Source organism: Ictalurus punctatus, chromosome 13 (assembly GCF_001660625.3).
Source record: "Ictalurus punctatus breed USDA103 chromosome 13, Coco_2.0, whole genome shotgun sequence".
Taxonomy (NCBI): domain Eukaryota; kingdom Metazoa; phylum Chordata; class Actinopteri; order Siluriformes; family Ictaluridae; genus Ictalurus; species Ictalurus punctatus.
This window is the reverse complement of record NC_030428.2, coordinates 19,535,182-19,562,618: the sequence shown is the minus strand read 5'-3', so window position 1 is coordinate 19,562,618 and position 27,437 is coordinate 19,535,182. Positions and strand designations below refer to the sequence as shown.

The window sequence follows — 27,437 nt, the reverse complement described above, 5'->3', positions numbered from 1 at the left end:
TGTGGACAAGATGAAGATACACAGACTCAAAATGTGTCAATATGTCAACTGAAACAGCACCCATGCACAATATTTGTGTAAATGCTGTGACTGAAGGAGACAGTTTCTAAATATTCATCCATTTCTCAGTCAGTTCTAATGACACAGTGTGACAGAGAAGTTGTTTTAGTGAAGACAGCTCTTGGCTCAGGTCATATCACTAATTTGTGGCTTGTGCTGCCTCCAGGATGTTTGTTGCTGTGGGTGTTTAGTTCCACAGAGCAATTGTATCAAATATCGTTACATCACAGGTTTACCACCATTGAAATGCAGCAGTCCTGAGTGACTTTGGAGTTTGTAAAAATCTTGCTCATCTCAACACTTCTGTTCACATTATGTTCATACTTTATATACATTTTGTCTTTTTATTAACTTATAAGACTTAAAATGCCGCTACCTGGTGTTGCACAGTAAGGGCTTCTGTTTTGATTCTGCCTTCTACCTTCTCAAGAAGTTTTTCAGTGCTACTGTCACTTCTGTCTTACTCATTAGGGATCTATACTGGAATTTGAATGCAGACCTTCTAAAGTGTAATTCAAAGCCTTAACCAGTGAACCACCACACTTAGCTCAACTAGCTTACATTGATTCAGCCAGTTCTACCACTGAATTAACTCACACTAAAAGATTGCATTGAATCAGTGTATGCTTGTTGTGTTTGTTGTGGTGGCTCAGTGGTTAAGATTTTAAGTATTTAAATATGCAAGTACTGCAAATATGCAAATATTTAAGTATGTAAATGTGCAAAAATGTTATACAATGTCAGCGATATCTCAGAAGAGTATTTTGACATACTTTTTCACAATATTGATTGTAGTCATATTGCCCAGCACTTTTTAGTTCCATCCATCTATCCATCCATCCATTTTCCATACCACTTATCCTACACAGGATCGCAGGGAGTCTGGAGCCTGTCCCAGGATACTCAGGGCACAAGGCAGGGGACACCCTGATGGGGGTGCACTTTTCAGTTCTAAAATTAAATTTTAATTGAATTTAACCTCACTGACAAATCAGTGTAGGATTGTCCAAATATTCATGTTTTACACTACACTCTTAGGGCTCTTGAAAGGCACTTTTCATAGTTAGGGGATCTACACAGAACTTTGGAAAGGGAAGCACTGTGTTGTTCAGTTTTATATAGAACATTTAAGGAAAGCCCAGTTTTGATTTTGGAAGCCTAAAATATGGGTACAGACTTGTGTTTATGCTACTTTATACATACTATATACTTAGTTTCTTCTTTGGGTTTCTATTTGCAACCTTTCCTGATAGGGAAACATTTAACTGTAGTATTCTATATAGAACCTTTAAGAGTTCCCTCAGAGGCACAACTGAGCAACCAGATGGGTTCTAGTTTCTAGCTTCATGAAAAATACTAATCTTACAGTGTTAATTAATTATTTTTTTTTAAAAATCTGATTGATTTTTATTTAATCTTTGGTACTCTGTATTTATGAATATGACATACTGTATATTCATTCAAATTAAATCTTCAGAAAATTAAACATATTAAATTTAAAAATAGATTATTTAACACATGTAATAGCATTATGTCATTTATAATAATGAGCTCTGATCTTATTCTCACTCTCTGGAGAGGTTTTCTCTGGAGTGAACTACTTACTCCCTGTGCACTCAGTAACATAGAGGGATCCAGTTTCGTAATATTATTGTAGTGCTTGTTTTTCACTCTGCTCCTGCGTGCACATTTCCCATAATCCTGCTTTGTTTATCTGTTTTTTCATAATCATGTATGTCTATTTTTGTGTATTTATGTCTCTGCTCACATGCACAGGAAATGTAATCACTCTTGAACTTGAATTTCTTTCAACCAGGTACCCATGTGCATGTATAAAAACAAAACAAAACAAACAAACAAACAAAAACAAAGAAACACAGGCCCCCTCAGTACAGATTTATTTTATGAACACAATCCAATTATTGAGATATTGTGCTCATTATTTAAACATGTACAGAAATGTTTTTGGATATACGGTATATTTCAACTTGTAATCCTGAATTATCCCCACACAGGACATGTGTTCATGCAAAATGTAATTATCCTTTTGTTGGCATTATTTATAGGCCTATGTGTTTTGGGAATATTGAGGTTTAGATTAAATGCAGTCAAATAGGATAATAACTAAAAACTCAATATACAATATAGAACTTGTAAACAACAAATTGTGGACCTCATGTGTTTGATTTCTCGATACAACTTTGAGAACTATATCAGATATTGAAACCATGCCACTAACTGTCCCTGCTGTGCTAGAAATGCCAACCTGATAATGTAACTTGTCTTGGCAGTCTCTCTAGCAGGAGTTTGACCCCCTACACATGTCTCCTTTATGAGGGATAGATGTTTTAATCAGCTGGACAGCATCCAGAACTGTCCTCCCTTCCCCACTTAATCATCCTATGCCGCTTTATTGGTAACTTGATCATCCCTGGGGACTTGTATTGTCACCCCTGACCACTGCACTTTTATTTGTGCTAATTTAAATAATACCATATCACTAATTGATTTCATGTAATTTGTAGCCTGTTCTGTTGAACCTGGCATATTGCTGCTGCATGTTAATCATTTATGATCTAGCACTCTTGGCTTGATTCATGTATGGCCTGGGGAGTGCTTGTTGAAACCTTAGCAACAAATTTGAGCATATGACACGCGTGGGCTTGACTTCAGCTTGGCTGAGAATGTTTTTATGAGTTGTTGGTTGTGTACACTGTCGTCATGCCTCAGAGATCTTGTTATACCTCACTTCCCATCTCATTTTGCAGCTTTATGAAAACATGAATTAATCAGAAGATCAGTTGTGCTGCCTAATACAGTGAACATTCTCATATTCCAGTACAGGCAGAAAACAGAGATTTCTACCTTTCTGTGTGGATCCCTATCTAGAAGTGCCTCCACAGATTCCTTCATGTTTCTCTCCCTCTTTTCAAGCTATCCCCATTCTCTTCCTTTCTCTTCAGGTTATCACTGATCAGCAATTCTTTTCAGTTAGAATAAAATGAGTATCATGCACATAATTAATAAGTAATGTAGAAATATAATGTTGCCCTGGATAAGATTGCTGCTTATATTACAGTTACAGGTCCTGAGTAAATAAATAAATACATACATAAATAAATAAATAAATAAATAAATAAATCATTTTCCATTATATCATTCAAATGATAGTTTATGAATTTTTAGATTCAGAAAAACAGTTTATGCAATGTTTATTACAAAAGCTATAATGTTCCACAATATATGGCCAAATGTTTGTGGACATCTCACTATAATAAAAACCTCCACTCTTCTGGGAAGGATTTCCACTAGATTTTGGAGTGTGGCTATATGGATTTACTTATTCAGCATTAGTGGCCAGAAGGTCTGGTGCACAGTCAGCATGCCAGTTCATCCTAAAGGGGTTGAGGCTCTGCGCAGGCCAGTCAAGTTCTTCCACACCACTTTGTCTTCATGGAGCTCACTTTGTGCACAGAAACATTGCCATGCTGTAACAGGTTTGGACCTCTTAGTTCCAGGGAAAGGAAATCTTAATGTTACCGCATACAAAGACATCCTATACAATTATGTCCTTCCACCATTGTTGCAACAGTTTGCGGAAGAACCACATATGTGTGTGATTGTCAGGTATCCACAAACACTGGGTCATTTTGTGTTATAAATGTTATATAATAGTTATAATGCTTGTAAGTTTTGCCAGTGTTAAAGAAGCATAATATTTTTAGTGTTTTAGCCAATAATACCTTGTTTTCATGTGATGCTAAATTGCTTGCTCATGGGTTCATTTAATTTATGCATAGATGGCACAGTACAGATTTCTGTGGTGGCTCCTTCAAACCCCACTTAGCATTTCCAAATGAAAAGTAAAATGTAATTCCTTCTTCGTTTTTCTTTTTTTTAACCTCTATAAACACCCAGTATGAACATAAACTTTTTACGATAGCATAATAAATGCTAGTATAGAAAAACAGCAAATTGAAAAGTTTACAATAAAAATTTCCTATTCATGATCCACAGAAGCATCCTTTATTTTTAACCACTTAAAGCCTTTGTTTATTATTCAATCTTTCCTGTATAAAGTATATTATATATGATCTACTATGACTTATTCAGTAAATACAGTGTCAGAAATGTAATTGTGAATTCATATTATATATTTATTTAAACCTCATACATTTAGTCAGCATCTCATTCATATATGTTCAGTAGAACACAGTTTGAGCTTTATCTACAATAAATGGGTAGCTAATTGTTCTAAGTAATTTGTTACATTTTTAAAATAAAGTATAATATATATATTTCATAAGCATATCAGTTCATTTATATGGAATGTGTTTATTTACATATTTTTTTCTAGATCAGGTAGGTACACAAGGTACAAAAGGTTAAGGAAACTGTAAATACTGTTTATTATTTACACTAAAATATGGATTCAATATGGACTTTTTTTTGCATTCGGATGCATAAACATTGTGGAAATTCCTGTAGCACTCGAACAGTCAAATGCATTAGGACAGCCTGTACAGTGATGTCCATTATGAGAAATATTTTAATAAACAATCATTTCCAGTAATCAATTAAGCTAATCAGAAACACTATAATGTAGAGTTGGGTGGAGAACTTAACACAATGACTGGTGCCAAAGGACCCACTGTGCAGCTGTCACAGTGTGTGTTTGTGTGTGATGGTGCTCGGTTACTTAACAGACACACGCACCATATGGCCATGAGCAGGACAGTGATCCTTAATGAAGCCCTTAATGTTAGATCCACACGCAAACGCATACATAACTAGTGTGCTGCTGTTGTCACTGACACCTTGATAAACACACCAAAAACCTTCTTGACTTATAAGACACAAGAGGCTATGCAGAGACAAAAAATATATATGGTAATAATTTGTTGGTTTGTGGTGTATTTTTCCTTATCCTTGTGAGCAGTTAGTAGTTGTCTGCATCGATGATGTCACAGGCAGGCATTGCTAGTATAGTTAAAATGGTGTTTGATAGGAGAAAAAAAAAAACATCTTTGGCTGTTAGCCCCTAAAAACAAAAGAGTAAGAGCTTCTTTTCTCACTCACCAAATTCCTGCAATCCAATATAGTAGTAGAAGAGACAGAAATCATTAGACTTAAAATTCCAGAATGCAATATAGATATACAATGCGGCTCGGCTAGTTAGTGATGTACAAGATGACAAGATGACACAATGGCGTTGGTTAAGTACGGTGATATTGGCATGAATGTTGATGCTTTGGAACCTGATCTGTTTGAGCAGAGTGTAGGGATGAGGAGGTGAAGTAGCTGGACAGCCTGAAGGACTAAAACGCTGCTGCATCGCTCTCTTTAGGTCGAGGTGAAACAGGGCTTAATCACTGGCATCACTATCTGCAGGTAGAAGAATGGCATTGTGGGTATGGCATGTAGAAAACCAATAACCAAAGTGAAAATAGCCCAAAATATCAATCAAGGAAGTTGTAAAGTAAAAAGGTCAACTCAGAAACAAATATTGGACACCACTGAAGATCACAGGTTAATTATCAGGAACAGCTGTTTTTTTAAAAAACTAAAAACTACAATTTAACAAAACTTAAAATACCAGTTTCACTAACTGAAAAAGAATTGTTGAAGATAATTGATATGTTAGATTTAGTGTTACCTTTGGATATTTTAAAAGTTTTTTCACTCGATTCAACAGGGTGCAGTCTTCATTTTACATTTCCCTTTTCAGTTGTCATCCCCTTTTTATAGACTTGAGTTTGTCTTGTTTGATGTTTTAATTGTGCTCTTTTAAAAGTCAGATCTCCCCTTGTGCATTTCAAACAATAGGCTTCAAAGCAGCAGTGTGTGTATCTGAGAGCTCATCAAACGATTGGCGGGGGGTGGGGGGAGTGTCGGCCAGTCACAGGCAGCTGCGGCGTGAGCAGTGGGCTTCACAGCACTCCAGCATGAGTAGAGCTCTTGACACAACAAGGTTTCAGGTTCATGCCCATTTTTGCTCCAACAGCATAATTTCCAGAAAATAATCTGCAGAAAAGAGGACAGAACAAGCAAACTTATGAAACAAATGTAAAATGTACTGGTTTACAGTGACATACTCTCTTGCTGCATTAATGAAACATTTTCAGATCTGATGATGAGGTCAAAATGTAACAGAAGGACATATTATTGTCTATTACAAAATACCTAGCTCCTTATTGTTGCTTGGTGTTACATGTGCTTTGAATAATGTTTTATTCAACTCCAGGACAAAATGTGCTAGTCTAAATGAATATGATTGTAAGAATAATCAGAACAGTGTGTCTTGCTAATAGGTCTGCAAGCATTTACGACCCCAATTCTGAAAAAGTTGGGACAGTATGGAAAATGCTAATAAAAATAAAGAAGAGTGATTTGAAATGTACTTTGACTTATGTTTAAACAAAAAAATGTATAGAGATAATATATTTTATGTTTTACCTAATCAGCTGCATAGTTATGTTGAAGGTAAATGTTTATTTTGAAATTGATGCATGCAACACGTTCCAAAAACAGTTGGAACAGGGGCTATTTAGGACTAATAGTGATGTGACAATTTGAAGAAGGTGATGTGAAACAGGTGAGGCAAATGTCTGATGATAGTATATAAAGAGCCTCCTAAAAGGCCTAGTTCTTCAAGAGCAAGGATGGGTCGAGGCTCACCAATCTGCCAATAGATACATAAGTGAATAATCCAACACTATGAGAACAACATTCTGAATGCGCGTGATCTCCAATCCCTCACACGTCACTGTCTTAAAAACCATCATGAGGCTATAATGGATATCCTGACATGGGCTCGAGAATACTTTGGTAAACCTTTGTCAGAAACACCATTCGCCGCTGCATCCACAGATGCAAGTTAAGGCTTTACTATGCAAAGCAGACGCCATAAATCAACACTGTCCAGAAGCTTTGCCGACTTCTCTGGGCTCGGTCTCATCTGAGATGGCTGTAGCACAGTGGAATCATATTTTGTGGTCCGATGAGTCAACGTTTCATATAGTTTTTGGATAAAATTGCCGGGTGTTCTCCGGGCCAAAGAGGAAAAGGACCATCCAGGCCAGCGTCTGTCATGGTATGGGGGCGTGTCAGCGCCCATGGCATGAGTAACTTGCACATCTGTGTGGGCACCATTAATGCAGAATGATATGTACACATTTTGGAGCAACATATGCTGCCATCCAGAGCAGGACAACACCAAACCACATTCTGCCCAGATTACAAGTGCATGGTTGCATAAGCAGAGAGTGCGGGTGCTAGCATGGCCTGCCTGCAGTCCTGACCTGTCTCCGATTGAGAATGTGTGGCGCATTATGAAGTGCAAAATAAGGCAACGAAGGCCCTGTACGATTGCACAGCTGAAGAAATGCATAATGGATGAATGGGGGAAAATTCAGTTTGCTAAACTTAACTAACTGGTGTGTTCACTCAGCGCCCGAATCCTTAATAAGTGTTATTAAGTCATAAGATTTGAAATGAGTGTATATTTTAAATAATAATAAATTACATCCACAAAGTAAAACATAAAATAATATGTTAATAATGTGTTTTCAATATAGCACAGTGTGAATAGAATTTTCAAATGATTCTTTTTGTTGTTTTTTTGCATTTTCCATACTGTCCCAACTTTTTCGGAGTTGGGGTTGTAAATAAATGGCGCACTTATATAGCGCTTTTATCCAAAGCGCTTTACGCTGTGTCTCATTCACCCAACTGCTTTTCCATAACGATTCAGATAATATGTGTTATAAGACTAAAAGGGACTGTCATTAATTATTTCTGCATTCTGTGGGTGGTGCTTTTTCTTCATGTGTTCACAAGGAGTGTCAGAACAAATTTTACTATGCCATAACTATTCAAATAAAAATGAAAAATATGACAAAACATGATAAAAAAAAAAATCAATCAAGTCTATTAAGCATGTATTTCCTGAAAATGATCCTTGTATCACGTGATGCTGATGTTGAGAACTTGTAAATATAAAGCAACATTAGACAATTCAGTTGATTCTAAAATATTGAGCTATTTAGTTCAAATCAGATACAACAGTTCAATTTTATATTATTTTTTATTTATTTGTACCAGTTACAACAGATATAGTGTACTATTCAGGTTCTGCAGTGTCATCATTTGAAATAAATGGTGTGAAAAAGTCATTTTAGATTTGCATCAACCAAATTTAAAGATAGTAGATTTGTACTTAACCTATCAGAGAAAAGCTAACCTTACAGTGGGAAAATAAGATAAAAATAAACCTGAAATTTGTACTTTTATAATAATAATAAGTTTAAGAATTGATTTTATTTCCTTTGGACAATCAAACAACTTTCACATTTTATGTTTTGTGTGATCACACAGTGTAGAGCTACTTCATATAGTCTACTCTGTGGACAGTTTGAGGGTCATTAATGTTAAGTTGCATTTGAATCTTTATGTAAATGGTTTTGACAGCTTTGGTGTCTACTGCAACTCCTTTTAATGTCCCTCATTATCAGTCATGAGACTGAAAAAAAATCCCTCTCTTTGTATTTCTGCTGTCTCTTTCTCTCAGATGGTAGTGCTGATGGACCCTCTAGAGGATCCGGACGACATCCTGCGAGCACATCGTTCCAGGGAGAAGACTTATATGTTTGATGTGGCCTTTGACTACACAGCCACACAGGTAGGCCTCAATTTGAACACGTAAAGTCCATGTGAGTTGCATGGCATGCATCAAGCATTAAATCAAGCATGTCTGAATATATTCTGAATTATAACATCTGTCTGGTCTAAGAGCTGATTATAAATACAGAAACATCCCTGTGTGTTATGAACAGGAGGAGGTATACAGGGCCACTACAAAAGGGTTAATCGAGGGCCTTATATCAGGATACAATGCCACTGTGTTTGCCTATGGACCCACAGGTTAGTGTGTCATCTTTTACTCTGTACGAGGAAATGAGTGTGTGGATATGTCTTTCTAATGGGATACTAAAGTTTTCGGGTTGTTAAGCCAAGGAGACATCTAATTTCTAAGAACACATGAGCTTCTAAGTATTAACAAGCCTTAAGACATTAATTGGCTTCTTTGGTTTGTTTGGTCTCTGTGGTGAAAGCTGTCTTTGCTTTGTAAAGTTTCTGTGTAGCTTTGTACTAGCCACTTGAGCTGAAGACAATGCATATCTGTCTGTCCTATAACCGTGTTTTATTTTATTTTTCAAATTTTTGACCTGTATGCTGCTTGTTAGTCTATCTGCAACTGCATTTAAAACATTACCAAGCCTTGAAACCTTCTCCTTCAATTTATTATAAAGGACAATCTAAGACGATCTATGACAGGAAGGGATTTGAAATTGGATATAGAAACAAATGGTCTAGAAACAAATTGCACTTTAACACCAAAATATGAGATAAAAAGATAAACTTTTGATAACCAACACAAATTAGTCCCATGAGACATTTGCATCTGCCATTTTCACTGTGGTAGAGTTAAAAGACTTGACTCAGCTTTCTGATTGACTAATAGAAAATGATGACCTAAGTGCTTTTTCCAAATTCAGGAGATAATATTAGAACTTGATATGCTTAAAGTTTAAACATACATGAGCGAATTTTAGTTATATGTTCAGTTTTGTCATATTCGAATTGAAATTGAAAGCACTACTTTCTAGCTACTCTGCTAAATCCAATGTTTACGCTGGTGATTAAGTGAATCTTATTAAGGAGGAGGCTTTCTATTTATTCCAGTGTTTACTCTCTATTTTAATCACCGTCCATCTCTAAAGCCAGCGTAAGGTCTTTTCCTGTCGGAGAGCTGCCTATAAAAAGCTCAGAATACATCAAATCTGGTCATGAACAACAGGAAAGGACCTTTGGACTCACTGTGCTTGTTCTATAAACATATGTTCTCTCTATTTAAATTATATAGAAATGTTTGGTGTAAAACATAAATATAATACAAGATAATGCTATATGGCCAAAAGTTTGTGGACAACTGACTACCATATCCATATGTGCTTTTTGAACATTAGTACCCCTGTTTTCTGTTATAATAACCTCCAGTCTTCTGAGAAGGCTTTCCACTATATTTTGGAGTGTGGCTGTGGGGATTTGCCCTTTCAGCCACAAGAGCATTAGTGGGGTCAGGTACTGACGTCAGGTGAGGAGGCCCGGGGTACAGTCAGTGTTCCAGTTCATCCAAAACGTGGGGTTGAGGTCAGGGCTCTGTGCAGGACAACTTAGTTCCAGTGAAGGGAATCTGTAATGCTGTAGCATACAAAGACAGTCTATACAATTGTGTGCTTCCAATTTTGTGGCAACAGTTTTGGGGAAGAGCACATTCGGTGTAATGGTCAGGTGTCCACAAACTTTTGGCCATATAGTGTATGTCTGTATCTGAGTATTTGTATTCTGAGTAACTTTATTTATTTATTTATTTATTTATGTGTCTGTCTGTGTGTGTGTGTGTGTGTGTGTGTGTGTGTGTACATACTTAGGTTGTGGGAAGACTTACACTATGTTGGGGACTGATAAGGAGCCTGGCATTTATGTCCGCACTCTTAACGACCTGTTCAAAGCTATTGAAGAGACCAGTGATGACATGCAATACAGTGTCTCCATGTCTTACTTGGAGGTAAGATTACAGTTATGAGCATTCTACTAAACTCACAAACCACTGTCTCAGTAAATTCAAAAAGAAGTACAAATGATAAGATATTTAACTATGGCCTTATAGCCATGATAATATTTAACACATTTTAAACATATTGAAATAGCATATGAGCTGGACAAATTATGCGACCGTCAATCTGACAGATCAAAACACCATTAAGTAAGGAATAAGACATGACAGGAAAACAGTGGGGTATTACAGTTTGCACAAAGCAGAGTTACTTTTAACACCCCAAAGTTGATTGATTTCCAATAACAGCACTTCCCGAAATATTTATATCACAGTAACTGATCAACAATTGCAAACTGTAATAAATGATTGATACATCATACTTAACCATTTATAGTTAATAAAGATAATATTGTGGAACATAACAGTTGTTCCATCACCGGGCTCTCCTTTTTCTCTCTATTAAAGTTCTAAGAAAAAAAAAACTGCTTGTCATGTTACTGAGAACCCAGAAAGTGTAAACTCCTCTGTCCTAAAGACTCTCCAGGGTGAAAAACATCCTGAGTGTTACAAGGCATCAGCACCTGAGACTCCTTCCATAATTGTAAAAAAAAGCCTCCTTGTGAAAAATCTCATCATATCAAAGATTTTTACATTTTTCTATACTGAATAACACATTTTTTAATCCACTTATTATTAGCTGTTGGTTATGTGGAGTGTTTGCCATACAGGTCCCTGTGAAAGGAAAGTTGTTACCCTCAAATATGATAATTCAACAGTGCTGTTTGAGAATACATATAAAAGAATACTTAAGAATACGAATACTTATTCCATTAACTCTGTCTTCCCCATGTCCATCACTGTCATAAACTTCTACTGCTTGACCATAATAAAGTTCTACCTTAAACTTTCTTAACACATACTTTCCATATTATACAATTGCCTGAGATCTAAAAAAGAAATGTCTGTACTGTAAGAGTTATAGCACACTGTCATTATGTGTCAAATGTGAAAGAAATGTCTAGAAAGGAAAGCGACTGGGAGCTTTATTCAGCCTACAAGAGCCTGGCAGCAAAGAGAAAGAAAGGAAGGGAACATAATTGATTGATCTTCATTAAAAAGCCCCCTTCCAAGAATTTGAATGGACCAGCTGTCAGGTCATGTACAAGGGCACAATCACACACAGGTTGGTCATGTAAAGGTTACAGAGCAGAATGGTAATAACGCACATATGCAGGACATTGGGTGAAAAATGTTACTCTGAACACCAACTGCGCTACCCGTCTGAATGCAGTGATGATAAATCAGAATTGATCATTGAGACTCGGCCACATAGAGGGCCGTAACAGTTGCTGGTTGATCTCTGGCCCTGGTGGAGCTGCTCTACTGTCTCTGAGGAGGAGAATATTTGTCTCCACTCACACACACAAAGAAGTTGAAGGTTGGTTTATGACTGTGATTTGGAAAGGACCCATCTGTTGCCTTTCTCTAGCTCATCAGCTTCCAACAAACATACACACACACACACACACACACACACACACACACACACACACACACACACACACACACTTAATTGTTATTGTGGCATTTTAGGACATGATGTATATGTTACATATATTTTGTCTGTATACAACTACTTATATGTAATAAGAATATTCTACACCTACTTCTAAGTCTACCAATAACCTTAAATGCAGTAAACACAAAGATATGGTTTTACCCTCTCCATTTTAAAAAAAAGAAGCACATGGCCTTTGTAAATGGCACTTTATGCTGTCAGGACCGTCTTGGTGGTCCTGACTAGGTAGGTTACCCCAGTTTGAATGTATATTTCCTTTTATAATCATACATTTTAAAGGGGTTTATGGTTGAAACTTTTTTAAAGTGCCCCTGACCATGCATTTCAGAACTACATACTCATACGGCAACTCATTCTTTAATATTACAGCATTACGATCCCGCATTAAGATTTCATTACTTTAGTGGACAAAAAAATGGACAAAGTTGTTGGATGTCATGATAGTGACATGAGAAATGACAAAATGAAGAATAAATTACACAAGTGCCTCTGGATTTGCAGTAAAATACAGAACATGGAAAGTAAATATTTTGACTATTTTTGCTATAATGGACAAAAATTATTTTCAATTTATGTTTATTGTCAGTAAATAATGGCCATAATTAATTGCTGTTGTGCATAGTGCAACATAATGAATAGCTAGATACTTATAGCTTCAGTAAAAATAAGACTTACATATAAATAATATATAGTCACCATTAACCACGTTCAACTCATGCAAGAATGTGTAATTTTCTATAAATTCCCCTAATCAAAAACACTGAGAGAGCTTCAGATTCCCTAAATGCAGTATGCATTTTAATAAAGTTTAACATAATGCCATTGCACACACTATTTAGTGTATGATAAGCACAACACTTAGATGCTCATGTTGTTTAAAATGTATGATATGCATCTGTAATCTTACTTGTTCATGTTTTTAATTTCAAGGAGACAGATTATAGTGTCTTGATAGTCTCCTGGGATGAATAGGCTTGTTAATAGATGTGTGCTTTCAAGCTCATTTCTTCTTTTTTTTTTTTTTATATAACACATGGAACTAAATAACTAAATTTCATGCACACCTCTCTCCTTCTCTGCTCTGTCTACTTCCTTTTTTTCCATTTATTTTTGGTTTGTGTGTGTGTGTGTGCATCTAATCACTTCCTTCCATTTCAGGGGGCTTTTATATACTTCATCATCACCCTGAAAATAATCACCTCCTTAGGAGACATGAAAGCGTCCTCACTAATGTGGAGAAAATGTTCCATTTGGTGCTGCTAAAATTACAGCTTTTGAAGTGACCGCAGTCGCTCGGGATGTGGTTATGCTCTGTACCTGGTTTCAGCGAACCACTGAAAGGTTTTTAAAGTGTTGTGTAATGTTCTTTTCAGGTCCAGGTCGTGAGGCCGCACTGAAAAACATGCTATATTTATACAGTGGAGAAATGGATTTTATATAAATATAACACCAATTAATTAATATATTTCTGAATGTAGATATGCATGCCTGAATATAATGATTTTTGATGTTTGGACACTGCACACTGTTTTCTCTACAGATCTATAATGAGATGATCCGGGACCTGCTGAATCCATCCTCTGGCTTTCTGGACCTGAGGGAGGACTCAAAAGGGGAGATCCAGGTAGCTGGCATCACAGAGGTCTCCACTGTTAATGCCCGTGAGGTCAGTTACACACTTTATCATCAAGTGGAAATGATTACCTGAACTACTTTATTTATAAAATAGTATAAAAAATAAAATAGGTTAAAAAATCTTTTCTTAAAATTGCCTGTGATAGCCTTGAGGACCAGAATTAGTTATCTTTATCCAGAACTGTGATACGTAGGTGCTTAATAGATGCTTCATAGTCATAGTGATGATTTAATTTGGAGAAGTTAATTTGCTTTGCAAATTTTTCAGAATTTCCACCGACAATAATTTGACTCCCAGCTTATAAAGCAGCAATTAAACAATGGTGTATATACAGATTATTCACATACTGTATATCTCAATATCCTATATGAATAATTTTTTGTTCTTGAATAAGCTGTATCAGCTTTTGATAAATTATATTTAAAAAAGTCTTGTGTAATGTATGATGAATAACGGCAGGACACAAGGGTGAAAACGTTGCGTGTGCAATCTATGAATTGTTGTCAGATGTGGGGGTTCAGAGCACAGGCAGATAGCAGCAAACTACAATGATCCATGATCACAAAATGAGGTCAAAATTAGGGGTCAGAGCACAGTCAGATAGCAACAAACTAGAATGATTCATAATCGTAAAAACAGTTGAGGGTCAAAAGCAGGAAATAATACACACAGACCCCAAACTATAATATAAGACTTGGAACTTATGCTTGAAACCTGATAAGACTTGGCAATGAGAAAAAGAAACACTCACTCACTTTCAATTGGTTTACCCTGGTAAGGGATTTTTGGTTCATTGTCTATCCCAGGAATACTCCCAGGATAAGATGCCATTCCATCACAGGGCACCATGCACACACATTCACACCTAGGGGCAATTTAACTTAGCCAATCCACCTACTGACCTATTTTTGGGAGGTGGGAGGAAACAGGAGAAATTTGAGGAAACCAGCAGGGTATAGACAAACTAAGGTATAAACACAAAACAGGTAGGCACAATTGGGTAACACACCAATGATAGGACGGGGCGGAGACAGTACTAGGATAGAAACACAACAGGTGAAAATGTAAACAAAAGCACATGAGATGAAAGCAACACTCCTGTATTTCCTCAAGAGGAGGAATTTTAATGACATCTTTGTAGTGGATTTAGACTTTTTAATGCTGTAAAGTTCTCAATTGCTTAAATAAACCACCTTGTAACTTTACATAAAGTAGTAATATTAGCAAAACTCAAACATTTTGTAATAGGTGAATGCTGAATGATCTTTCTAAGTCTCTCTATGTCTTTGTGTTTTTCTGTTTATTAGATCATGGAGTTGTTGATGAAGGGGAATAAGCAGCGGACTCAGGAGCCAACGGCGGCTAATCAGACGTCCTCACGCTCTCATGCTGTACTCCAGGTTGCCGTGCGGCAGCAGAGTCGCTGCAGAGATGTCCTGCAGGAAGTCCGCTTTGCTCGGCTGTTTATGATCGACCTTGCCGGTTCTGAACGTGCTGCACAGGTACAACACAAACCTGTTACTGTGCGCTTGTCTGAGTACATGTGTGTAATTGTGGTAGATGATGTAAAGTCGTGCAAGCCAATGCAATTGCACCTAATAGCTCTGTGTAGCCATTAGCACCTAGAGTAAGTAGGGCAGATGTGCATGTTTACAATATTTTATAGTACACTATTCTACATTTTAACAGCCATGTAATGCTGTTTGTTTTTGTTTTTGATAAATTGTTTTAAATTATAATAGCTAATAAAAAAAAGCACTTAAGAAAGGGAAATTAGGTTTCTTGGTAATAAATATGTTCTCATTAGAAAATGGATTAAGTTTGTGAAACATTCTCTAAAATAACAATACTGTATATTATTGGCTCCAATCAACCTACTAGTCAGGCTTATGCTAGAAGCTTCACATTTATGGCATTTGGCAGACGCTCTTATCCAGAACAACTTACATTTATCTAATTTATACATCTGAGCAATTGAGGGTTAAGTGACTTGCTCAATGGTCCAATGGTGGCAGCTTGGCGGTGCTGAGCAGTAGACCAACACCTTAACCACTGAGTTACCACTGTCCTTCACAGTATGGTGCTTTGATTCAGCTACATGTCAGTCATGCTTTTTAAGTAGGCTTTTTTCCACTTGAGAGAAAAAAAATTCATGGGAGCTTTTTTTGTAAAGAGGTTCTATTTCACAGTTCAGGACCGTCAGAGACAGTCAGTACATGGTGAAACAGGAATACAGTCAATTCACGAGGAACACAACCTATGCGTAACCGTGGTTCTATGAATGCTTGAAGACCACCAGAGTCTCTGGTCACTCGGATTGCGAGAATGAATAGGAGACCATGACGTAAACTGATATAGCTTCCGACATGACTGAATCGTCGCCACCATGTGGCGGTCTTCCACCGTTCATAGAACCACGGTTACGCCAGTAACCAGCGATATGCGTCTACCATGGAAACAGGTATAAGTGTTAACCAACCTGAGACGCTTGGTGGAAATGTATGCAGGGCCCAGCAACCAGTTTGCCCAGAGGCATGTCTCTGGTTGTCTGGTCATAGAACGATTCATATCTTTGAGATCTTGGATTCATATCTTTTAAATTTTGGTTTTGTCAGTTAGAAGGAAATGTGTGCAATCTCAAAACAGAAGAATAGATGAGAGAACTGTGTATGAAAAAAAGATCTAAAAAAAAGTTTAGTGACCTGTTTTGCTTGTATGTGTTTATGAAAGTAGATTGACTAGCATTGGATCCTGTTAAATTGCAGCAGTGAACACCCCATACTATAATTTGTTAGACTATAGACTATACTTTGTAATAATCCCTTTCTTGTCCCACTTTTAGACACAGAACAGGGGACAGAGGCTAAAGGAAGGAGCTCACATAAACAGGTCTCTTTTGGCGCTTGGAAACTGTATCAATGCTCTGAGTGAGAAAAATGGCAACAAATACATCAACTACAGAGACAGCAAGCTGACACGACTGCTTAAGGTTGAGACATGAAGCTCTCGCTCTCTTTCCATGGCTACAGACAAGTGACAAATTAAAGGAAGAACTAGCTTATAGATTCTTAGTAATGAATGAGCCACCATGAGCCACTAGAACAGATTCTACAACTGTAATGGAGGGATGCAACAAAATCCTTCCCTCAATTTGTGTTTTGATGATGGTGGTGTAGAGCGCTATCCAACACTTTGGGCTAAAATCTCCCATAAGTGTTCAGTTGGTTTGAGATTTGGTGAGTGTGGTGAGGCCAAAGCCAAAGGAGGCCAAATGATTTTCAAACCATTCATGCCTTGTGGAGGGAGCCGTGTCATCCTGGAAGAGACCACTCCCATCAGGATAGAAATGTTTCATCATGGCATAATCAGAATAACTTTGTATTGATTTGTTTTGATTTGAAGGAGACAAGTGGACCCAAACCATGCCAGAAACATTCCCCCAAACCATAACAGGGCCACTCCTTTGATTTGTCACCCATCTGTAGCAGTCTAGCTAGCCTATCTGCTGCTCTCTTTACTTTATATATTTTGTGGCATTTTACATTTTGTAGCTATACAATGAAAATGAACTTTTCCCTTTTGTCTGACTGACAGGACTCTCTTGGTGGAAACAGTCGGACAGTAATGATAGCTCATATAAGTCCTGCTTCATCTGCCTTTGAAGAGTCCCGGAACACTTTGACTTATGCTGATCGTGCCAAAAACATCCGCACACGGGTGAGGATGCACCCACACACACACTCATGCACATGGCAACACAATTATACAGCATATCAGTGGAGGTTGGGTCAATGATTTATCATTTACATTAAAATAGAAAGACATAGCTAGAGACACATTTGCTATGACGGGGGCTTAGAGGTTAGCACGTTTGCACCTCTGGGTCCATGGTCAGGGGTTCGATTCACAGAGTTTGCATGCTCTCCCTGTGCTTTTGGGGGTTTTCTCAGGGTACTCCGGTTGCCTTTCCCAGTCCAAACACATGTGTTGTTGGCTGATTGGCATCTCTAAATTGTTTGTAGTGTGTGAATGGGTGTGTGAGTGTGTGTGTGATTGTGCCCTGTGTTGGATTGGCACCCCATCCAGGGTGTCCTCCGCCTTGTGCGCCGTGTCCCCTGGGATAGGCTTCAGGCTCCCTGCAACCCTGTGTAGGATAAGTGGTACAGAAAAGGGATGGATGGATGGATTTACTATGAGAGATTTAGTATGAGATCTCTCTCTCTCTCTCTCTCTCTCTCTCTCTCTCTCTCTCTCTCTCTCTGTAGGTGAAGAGAAATTTGCTGAATGTGTCCTACCACATTGCCCAGTACACCAGCATCATCGCAGACCTGCGCAGTGAGATACAGAGACTGAAGAAGAAGATCACTGAACAATCTGGTCGTCAGAGCAATGCTGACAGAACAGACATACGACATGTGCAGGGTACCTCACTTCTTCCAACTTTTGGGAATGGTTTATTTTACACAGCCATTTGACCCCTTATTGCACTACAACAGTGCTGTTGAAATTATTTGCCACGCCAAATTTTCATGTCATGAATAGTCTGGTCAGGAACGAGCTCATATACGGCATTCACACTAACAAGTAACAAGTCCCTGATATAATTTCTAGTTACTTGCAGCTATAAAAGACTGTCATCACTGAACTAAATTGAATAGAATTGAAACAATGGACAAACACCTGTTGCATTGTGCTTTTCTACAGTGAATTCACAGTCATATGTGAATTTGATTATTGGGCTTAGTGGCCTTCATTTATTTACTGTATTGGCATGGTGTGCTGTTTTAAAGTTAAAAAAAAAGCTATAATTTTGACAGAATTAGTAACATTTTTCACAGAGCATAAATTTGTTTTTATTGCTCTCACTTCTATATACCTGAGTACTTTATAGGTTGTTTACACCTGTCTACATACTCAGACCCTTCCCCCACACCATAGCAACTATCTGACAGGGATTTGACACTTGTTGCTGTTGAGCCCTTTGAAACAGACTCTGGCTCACTGTTGCCCCCTTGTGGTGTTGTAGCAGAGGTCCAGGCTCACTCCACACAGCAGAGCCGTGCTGAGATAGACCAGCTGAGGGAACAGCTAATAGAAGCCTTCAGACAGCAAATGGAGATCAGGAAACGGCTAATGGAGCTGGACAACACAAACATGGAGATCCAGATTGACACATCCAAACACCTGCTAACCATTGCAGAGTGAGAATCTTTCTATAACTTTATAAGTGGATGGTGAGTGTAAAAATACACATACACAAGGCAGAAGATCATTCAAACTAAAACTTTATTAAGTGAAATCCCTGTTTACACTAAACCACGTAAAAAATGTTTAAAATTTTTGGTCATTAGGTTTTTTGGGTCATGTTTTAACTACTATAGCAGTAACATTAATTTGAATGTCAAGTTGTCTGTTTTGCTGTTTTCCCCATTGAAATTCAAATTACATCATAGTTAAGGGGGTTGTTTCTTCAATATCGGAGCTTGAAACAAATTCAGTTCCTACTGAATGACATCCTAGCCTGTTCCTGATCTGAGGTGTGTTTTTATTTCTCTTAAGTTGGGAGCAGGAACGCAGCAGGCACCACAGAAAGTGGCGAGGTGAACAGAGGAAAGAGAGTTTTAACAAGGACGAGAGTGAGAAGGATTCAGACACTCCAGATTCTCCTCCGGATAGCACTGAGACTCAGGATGTGGCCATGGCCAGAGAGAACCTGGTCGTGCTTATGGCTGAACAGAAAAAAATACACAAACAAAAGGTAATGACTAACAGAACCACAGAAACTCAGAAACCACAGAAACCACAGAACCTTATTTCCATGGGCACTGTAAGGGGATAAAAAGGACTCCTTCTTTGGAACTTGTACCTTAGGTTTAGTGAGAGTCATACTGAACCTAGAGCATCATATCAATGTATACATCTTAAAGAGGAATTATTGCCCATATTCAAACATTTGGTATTCTTTTGACTGAGATAGCCCTTTTTTTATGACTCCCATTCCCATCCTGTGATTTAATTAATAGAGAGAGATACTTTGTATATATTGTAACCTTAGTTTTGACAGGTATAGGTCAAAGGTCAAAAAGATACACATTCTAACTCTCTATATCTAGATCAAAGGTCATGATCATAAAAATATTTATAGTTATGTTAAATCTGGATCACATCCATTCGTGACCATACATGGTACGGCCATGTGTTTTCCACCCCACACACATTGCACACATGGTCCTTCTAACACTCTGTAGTAGGTCATAAAAATATATATAGTTATGTTAAATCTGGTTCACATCCATTCGTGACAGAATCGTTACCATACCTGGTACGGCCATGTGTTTTCCACCCCACACACGTTGCACACATGTTCTTTCTAACACTCTGTGGTAGGTCATAAAAATATATATAGTTATGTTAAATCTGGATCACATCCATTCGTGACAGAAACGTTACCATACCTGGTACGGCCATATGTTTTCCACCCCACACAAGTTGCACACACGTTCTTTCTTTTCACATAGAATATGAAACTCTCTGAGGTAGGTCATAAAAATATATATAGTTATGTTAAATCGGGTTCCCATCTATTCCTGACACAAACGTTACTAGTTATGTTAAATCGGGTTCCCATCCATTCCTGACACAAATGTTACTATACATGGTACGGCCATGTGTATTACACATCCAAACAAAAATATGACACACACAAACGCACTTTATTTTCACATTATTTAAAAGGAATTTAAGTGTTATGTACTAAATTACCATAATTATGAACACAAGTTGTTAAGTTGACAATCATTTTTAAAATTACGTTTCTCCATTTAGATTGTCTGCAGTAGAATGCAGTCTTTTAAACCAGGAAAAATGACTGCCTTTAAGTTTTATAACAATAGTAAGTAAAATCCAGCGTGATTTACATTACAAATCTCATACGTAACATCTCTGCAGGATTTATAGACGTTAAAGCACTGAATGAAATGAGCAATATAGACAAAAAATAAACACTCTGTGTCTACTACTTTTATCTCTCTCATAGAACTATCCACAGTCCAAAGGCTGTGGAGCTAGAAGGCTACGTGTGCGAATGACAAAAGATTTTAAAAAATAAAATAAAAAATGTATCAATACATGAAATTAGATTACACAATGTAGTTGAGGTTTACATGAATAAGCAGAAATGTAATCATGCTTATCTTTCCTATAGCACAAATGAAAAGCTCTCTCTAGATGAGCAGATTTGTCAAATGAAACTTTTTCCTTCTTATCCACTGATACGGTAAACTAAAGAGTAGATATTCAAATTACACTGCTAAATATGACTAGCATTAGCTACGTGTACTAGTGCAAAATAGTCCATCAAATGTATTAGCAGGTGTAGCCTATACATGAGTCCACTATTGGTCATATCACAACTGAGAACATGCCCCCAAATTCATTGCTTTAGTAGAATTTAATTGTAAGTGAAATGATATTCAAATTGTAATGTCCTTAGTATTTGTTCAGTCTACAGGTCCTCTAACACTCTGTTAAATGAATAAATGTAAATGTACTACAACGTAACTTTTGTTTTAAATCAATTAACGCAGAAATTACACACAATATTAAGTTGATGTAATTATCAACATTATTATGTCAACACAACTCATCAAAATAATGTGTACAACTTTAAATATTTATTTAATTCAATAAATTAGGATTTTTATCTTGCAACCACACATTAAATTTAGATTGTGGGGGTTTGTTTTGTATAGCTCCGCTGTTAGAAAATACATGATGGTTGAATGTGAAAATAAATGAGCAGAATGTAAGCTTGTGAAATAAATGAAACTTTATTGATTGCACTTTTGAGAAAATGGCATGACTTTGAATAAATATGTACTGAAATAAATACTCTAAAACATTGATATACCCGAAGAAATGTAAAAAAAAAGAAAAAAAAAGAAAAAAAAAGAAAAAAAAAGTTTTTACATACCTTCTAAATAGGTCCCTTTAGGAGGTAAATGTTTTAAAGACGGTGTTTTATAAGAAACGCGCGTATTACATGCCTTCTAAACCTAACCCTTTAGGATGTAAAATGTTTAAAGTGCTGCTTAAAAGAATCGAGAGTTTTGTTTAAACTAGAAGACACATTTTCCGGGCAATGTCTTGTAGGCCTATACACAGTGTCCTACACATCTGAAGTGTGTGTGTATGTGGGTGTGGGGGTGTGCGTGCGTGTGTGTGGGTGTGTTAGAGAGAGAGAGAGAGAGAGAGAGAGAGTCATGTGTTTCCTGGGGGTTTGCTGACCAGAATGCTTACAGTGTGTTTATGTTAATGAATTAAGGGACGAGTCGTGTGTTTCAGGGTTTAACGATCCCTACCAATGTGTACATTTGTGGTTTAAGTGAATCTTTGTTTCTGAAATTACTTCTGTGGTAATTATCAGTTTGTGTAACTAATCTATCAGAAAATACTAGACCTGGTGACTGAATGTGGTAGATGTATTAGAATTTTGGACATGTTATGCATGTGTAGCTCCCTATGTGTATGATCTATGTGTAATCCTTCTGTCAAGAGATGAACAGACTGAGGTTTGTGAAATAATTGAACTATTTATTGGCTACGTTGTTGAGAAAAACACTGTGATGTGTAAAAAATTTCTACAGTCCTTCAACGCTGTATGATGTCGTTGTTCTCTTTTACTGAAAGAAAGGTCAAAACCATCGGTGTTATTCATTGTGGAGACTGAAGTGACAATATGTCTGAAGAAAATGAAAATATGTATTACATATCCTACCTTCTAACCAGGTTAATTTAAGGGTGAAAAAACCTTTTTTAAAGACGGTGTTTTAAAAGAGTCGTGCATTTTGTTTAAACTATAAACGAGATTTCAGAAAATGGTTCGCCAACGAGGATACTTACACAGAACTATCGCTAAATACATAAGCTTTTGTCTATGCTTTGACATCCCATGTCCCAGCAGTACAATTATGACCTCTGATGACCATGTGGGTGTGCGGGGGTGGGTGTGAGAGAGAGAGAGACACAGGTGTTCTTTTGGGGGGTTTTGCTGACCAGAATTCTTACAAATGTGTTTGTTACCGAATTAAAGGGAGTCGTGTGTCTCAGTGTTAAAATAATGGTTAAGACGTCGTAGTTAAAACACAGAAGAAACTCTGCAACTATCTGTTACAATGTCTGCTCCGAGAAATCCTAATACCCTTAGAAGATTGCTGTGTATTCAATAACAAGAGGACCTGTTGAAATGAGAGAGGACCTGATTTTTGCTCCAAAATTTTTTTTTAAAAAAACCAAGAGGTTAGTTTGACAATTTATTAAGGAAGGTAATGTAAAGACGTTGTCGTTTAACCCTGAGCAGGGCGTCAACAGCTCCAAAGATCCTGTCTTAAGTCCGAGGGTTTAGTTAGGAGGTAGAAAAACATTTAAAGATGATGTTTTAAAAGAAACAAGTGTTTCATCCTTAATGGTAAAAAAGAAAAATGGTTATACTCCAATATGAAATAAAACGGTGGAGACACACTGAGTACATTTCTGTTCCACAGTCTATAAGGATCCCCAAACTTCATGTAGTGTGGAAAAATATATACACCCTCCGTGACTACGTTACTTAAGGTTTAAACATTATTATTTTGTGATGGCAGCAAGACAAAACGGTTGTGCATTTGGTATGTGGTGATTTTAGAATTAGGCCCCAAATGTCAAATATGTTTGTGTATGGCTTCGTCAGGCAAAGATCACGATGGTATGGAAAGTGTATACAAGAGTAATTGGGGTGATCTAATGCTTAGGACTTGTACAGTACTTCAGCTCGGGAACGTCCCACCATGGCGTTCAGAGAGGCATTATCTAAGGTACACGTATATATAATATAGATCAGATCACCAGTCTGTCTTTACCCACTCCTGATCTGGGGGTTCGGGGGAGGGGGGGATTACAGTTCAGGCATATTTCCAACAGAACAGAATATTAGACATTTAGTGTAAACTAGTGTAAAAAAAAAAAAAATCTCTGAAATATTTCAGTGAAAATAGTGGTCCATATTTAATGCATTATATTAGAAATGATAGTACAGTCTTTGTTGATCAGTTACCGACTCATACTTTATAATAATTTGTTTAGGAGCATCTGAATCTGGCAAATAACTTTTATTGCATTTAGGCATACAATAAAAGTTAATAAAAAATGAGGAAGAAATGACTTGTGCACTACTGCTGCGGATATTAAGTCAAACCATTTTGTTCAAACTTCAGCATGACCCATAGAGAAGCAGAAACTTATGGCACCTTATGAATACCATGTGAAGGATTACGTTGACTTGTCCCTTACAGTTACAAAGACATGTCCTTGTGCAGGATCACCTTCGCACCAGCATCGGACCCCTCTTCTCCCATTTCAACGTATAAAAAAAGGCAAAAAGTAATATAAGATGTATAAGAATATATTTATAAAATATAACACATTATGAGGAAGAAACATAAAATATTATTTAACAAGGTCTGCCATTCAGCCCTCTTAACTGTAAGAGTATTATCAGTATTGTACGGCAGTTGGGGACAGTAGTTAGCTTTCAGATGTCAGATATAAAACAACTTTTTGAGTCACAGTGCCAAACTACTGGTATTATATTCGGATCGTTAATTTTTTTTTAATTTTAAAAATGATTGTCAACTTAACAACTTGTGTTCATAATTATGGTAATTTAGTACATAACACTTAAATTCCTTTTAAATATGTGAAAATAAAGTGCGTTTGTGTGTGTCATATTTTTGTTTGGATGTGTAATACACATGGCCGTACCATGTATAGTAACATTTGTGTCAGGAATGGATGGGAACCCGATTTAACATAACTAGTAACGTTTGTGTCAGGAATAGATGGGAACCCGATTTAACATAACTATATATATTTTTATGACCTACCTCAGAGAGTTTCATATTCTATGTGAAAAGAAAGAACGTGTGTGCAACTTGTGTGGGGTGGAAAACATATGGCCGTACCAGGTATGGTAACGTTTCTGTCATGAATGGATGTGATCCAGATTTAACATAACTATATATATTTTTATGACCTACCACAGAGTGTTAGAAAGAACATGTGTGCAACGTGTGTGGGGTGGAAAACACATGGCCGTACCAGGTATGGTAACGTTTCTGTCACGAATGGATGTGAACCAGATTTAACATAACTATATATATTTTTATGACCTACTACAGAGTGTTAGAAGGACCATGTGTGCAATGTGTGTGGGGTGGAAAACACATGGCCGTACCATGTATGGTCACGAATGGATGTGATCCAGATTTAACATAACTATAAATATTTTTATGATCATGACCTTTGATCTAGATATAGAGAGTTAGAATGTGTATCTTTTTGACCTTTGACCTATACCTGTCAAAACTAAGGTTACAATATATACAAAGTATCTCTCTCTATTAATTTCCTGGTGTAAGTGTGAGTGTGAGGATTTTCCTTTTGACTATGATGACTGAAAAATTTTTTTGTAATTGCGTATCAGCACTTTTACAGCAGACACTGTAAATCCTTACAGCACCTATCCTATTGAGACTTCATTTAACATAATTTTTTTTACTTGTGTCCTTTACATTGGGAATATAATTAATAAAGGCAAAAAGCACAGCTCTGCTCTATTTTTTTCCTCACACCAAATTCAATTAATCAAGCATTAAAACATTATGAATCTGAGCACACTTGGTATGACTTTGGGCCTGCAAGATGGTATATGTATTTATTATATTATACATACTATAATTGTCACATTTCTTAATAATACAACCAAAAGACGTGAACAGATTGGATTGTCTGCCATTGTTTTACCATTTTTCAATATTTACAGCCAAGTTAAACATTATGTTGATCACGAATTATGGTGAAAACTACACTCTAGTCACTGGGTGAGTTTATTAAACATGTGTGACTTTGCTGTGCTGTCCAGTCTGGGTTGGAGCGCCTCCTAGTGGAGGTTCGTGAAAGAGCCCGGCGTCTGGAGGAGCTGCTGCCATGCAGGGTGAGCTCAGAGGAGCAGCGAGAGGTCCTGGGACTCCTCTGTAAGGTACACGAGTTGGAGATTGAGAATGCAGAGATGCAGTCGCACACACTTCTCAAGGACAACGTCATCCGCCAGAAGGATGTGGTGGTGCAGCGCTTTGAACAGCACAGGCAACTGTGCCATGAGATCATCCAGCAGCAGCGCCAGTTCATCGACAGTGAGTGTGTCAGGGCAGAGCAGAGGGGGAACTAAAAATATATCTGAAAATATACATTAAGAACTGTCAGTATTGATGTTTTTATATCTGGTCTTATATACAGATCACAGTCTGTTGGTGCCTCCACAGCTTCAGGAGCTGTATGATATGTACATTAGAGAGTTGGATGAGAGAAATCTGGATCGAGTCGTAGCTTTAGACAAGGCCACCATCCATACTCTGAAGGTGTGACATTATATTGCTTTTATATAATATAATTATATATTATCTTTCAAATGCTCATTTTGTACTTGTCACATGCTATAGATTCTGTATGTTCATTTGCCAAATGCATTGATTCATCTGTACTTTCATGAATAAACAAATGCCATGTCTGCCTTTTATTCATAGGAGGGTTCTTTGCCCAAGATTGCCCTCCCTAGCAGAGGACGTGACCCCTTGCAGGAGCTGGACTCAGATCAAGAGAGTGTTCGCACACTGGGGTCAGAAACCAGACAAGGAAGGGTCAAAGTGCGGAGACACACTTTGCCACCCATTTTACCTGAGCCTGATAGGTACAAACATTATTCACAAAGACTGTCATTTTAAATAGGCCTTATTCAAAAATTATTCTAACTGCTTGCTAAGTTTTGGTTTTATACCATTACAATACATAAAATAAAAGCATGCTTAGTTTTCAGTTAGTTTTCAGTGCTAGTTCTGAAAGCACAAAAACATTTTTAGTTAAAAATCATGCATGCAATGGTAATGAGTACAGTTATATCATTATATAATTATATCTTGCTTACAACACAACCTTGAAGACACTTGACATTGTCCGCTTTGTGGGAACTTTCAACTACATGATAATACATGCAAAACATGGTGCATTATCTGAGGACTTAAACATGACAGGATGTGCTGTTATAGGAAAAATAATCAACTATCAATTATCCATTTATACCACCGCAATTTGCCAAAGACTACAATTTGTTAGTGATCAAAGAATGACATCATACCTTTTATCTGTTTACAGTCACATTAAATGTTGTCAATATCTGCAAAATTAGTTTCTTCCTAATATTAAAACAATAACGTATTAGAATGAGTGCATTAATATGAACCTATCATTTGAATTACAGCCGGACCTATTGTCAACTGTGCTGTTATAGAAATTTAATCAGCACCTTCTGACCAATCAGAATTAAGCAAACAACAGTGCTGTGGTATATATTTATTTAAAAGCTATGGGAATCTTACACTAGTGATTGATTCAAGAAATAATCTTTGGTCACTAACAAATCAGAAGGGAAAAAAACTAAATAAAAGAAGTAC

The 27,437-nt window shown here is 37.0% G+C and overlaps 1 protein-coding gene across 5 annotated transcripts in view; it reads left to right on the top strand.

Moving 5' to 3' along the window:
* Positions 1-27,437, top strand: part of kif19 (kinesin family member 19) — a 52,316-nt gene that overhangs the window by 21,071 nt on the left and 3,808 nt on the right. For 4 of the 5 annotated variants that reach the window (XM_017482689.3, XM_017482688.3, XM_017482686.3 and 1 more), the window contains exons 3-15: positions 8,630-8,740; positions 8,895-8,982; positions 10,554-10,690; positions 13,801-13,926; positions 15,204-15,398; positions 16,739-16,885; positions 17,491-17,613; positions 18,162-18,318; positions 18,923-19,097; positions 19,456-19,654; positions 25,853-26,123; positions 26,227-26,348; positions 26,514-26,677. In XM_017482689.3, the coding sequence (XP_017338178.1) occupies positions 8,630-8,740; positions 8,895-8,982; positions 10,554-10,690; positions 13,801-13,926; positions 15,204-15,398; positions 16,739-16,885; positions 17,491-17,613; positions 18,162-18,318; positions 18,923-19,097; positions 19,456-19,654; positions 25,853-26,123; positions 26,227-26,348; positions 26,514-26,677 (2,015 nt within the window). The remainder of the gene's footprint in view (positions 1-8,629; positions 8,741-8,894; positions 8,983-10,553; positions 10,691-13,800; positions 13,927-15,203; positions 15,399-16,738; positions 16,886-17,490; positions 17,614-18,161; positions 18,319-18,922; positions 19,098-19,455; positions 19,655-25,852; positions 26,124-26,226; positions 26,349-26,513; positions 26,678-27,437) is intronic. The other variant, XM_017482687.3, reaches the window with a different exon arrangement.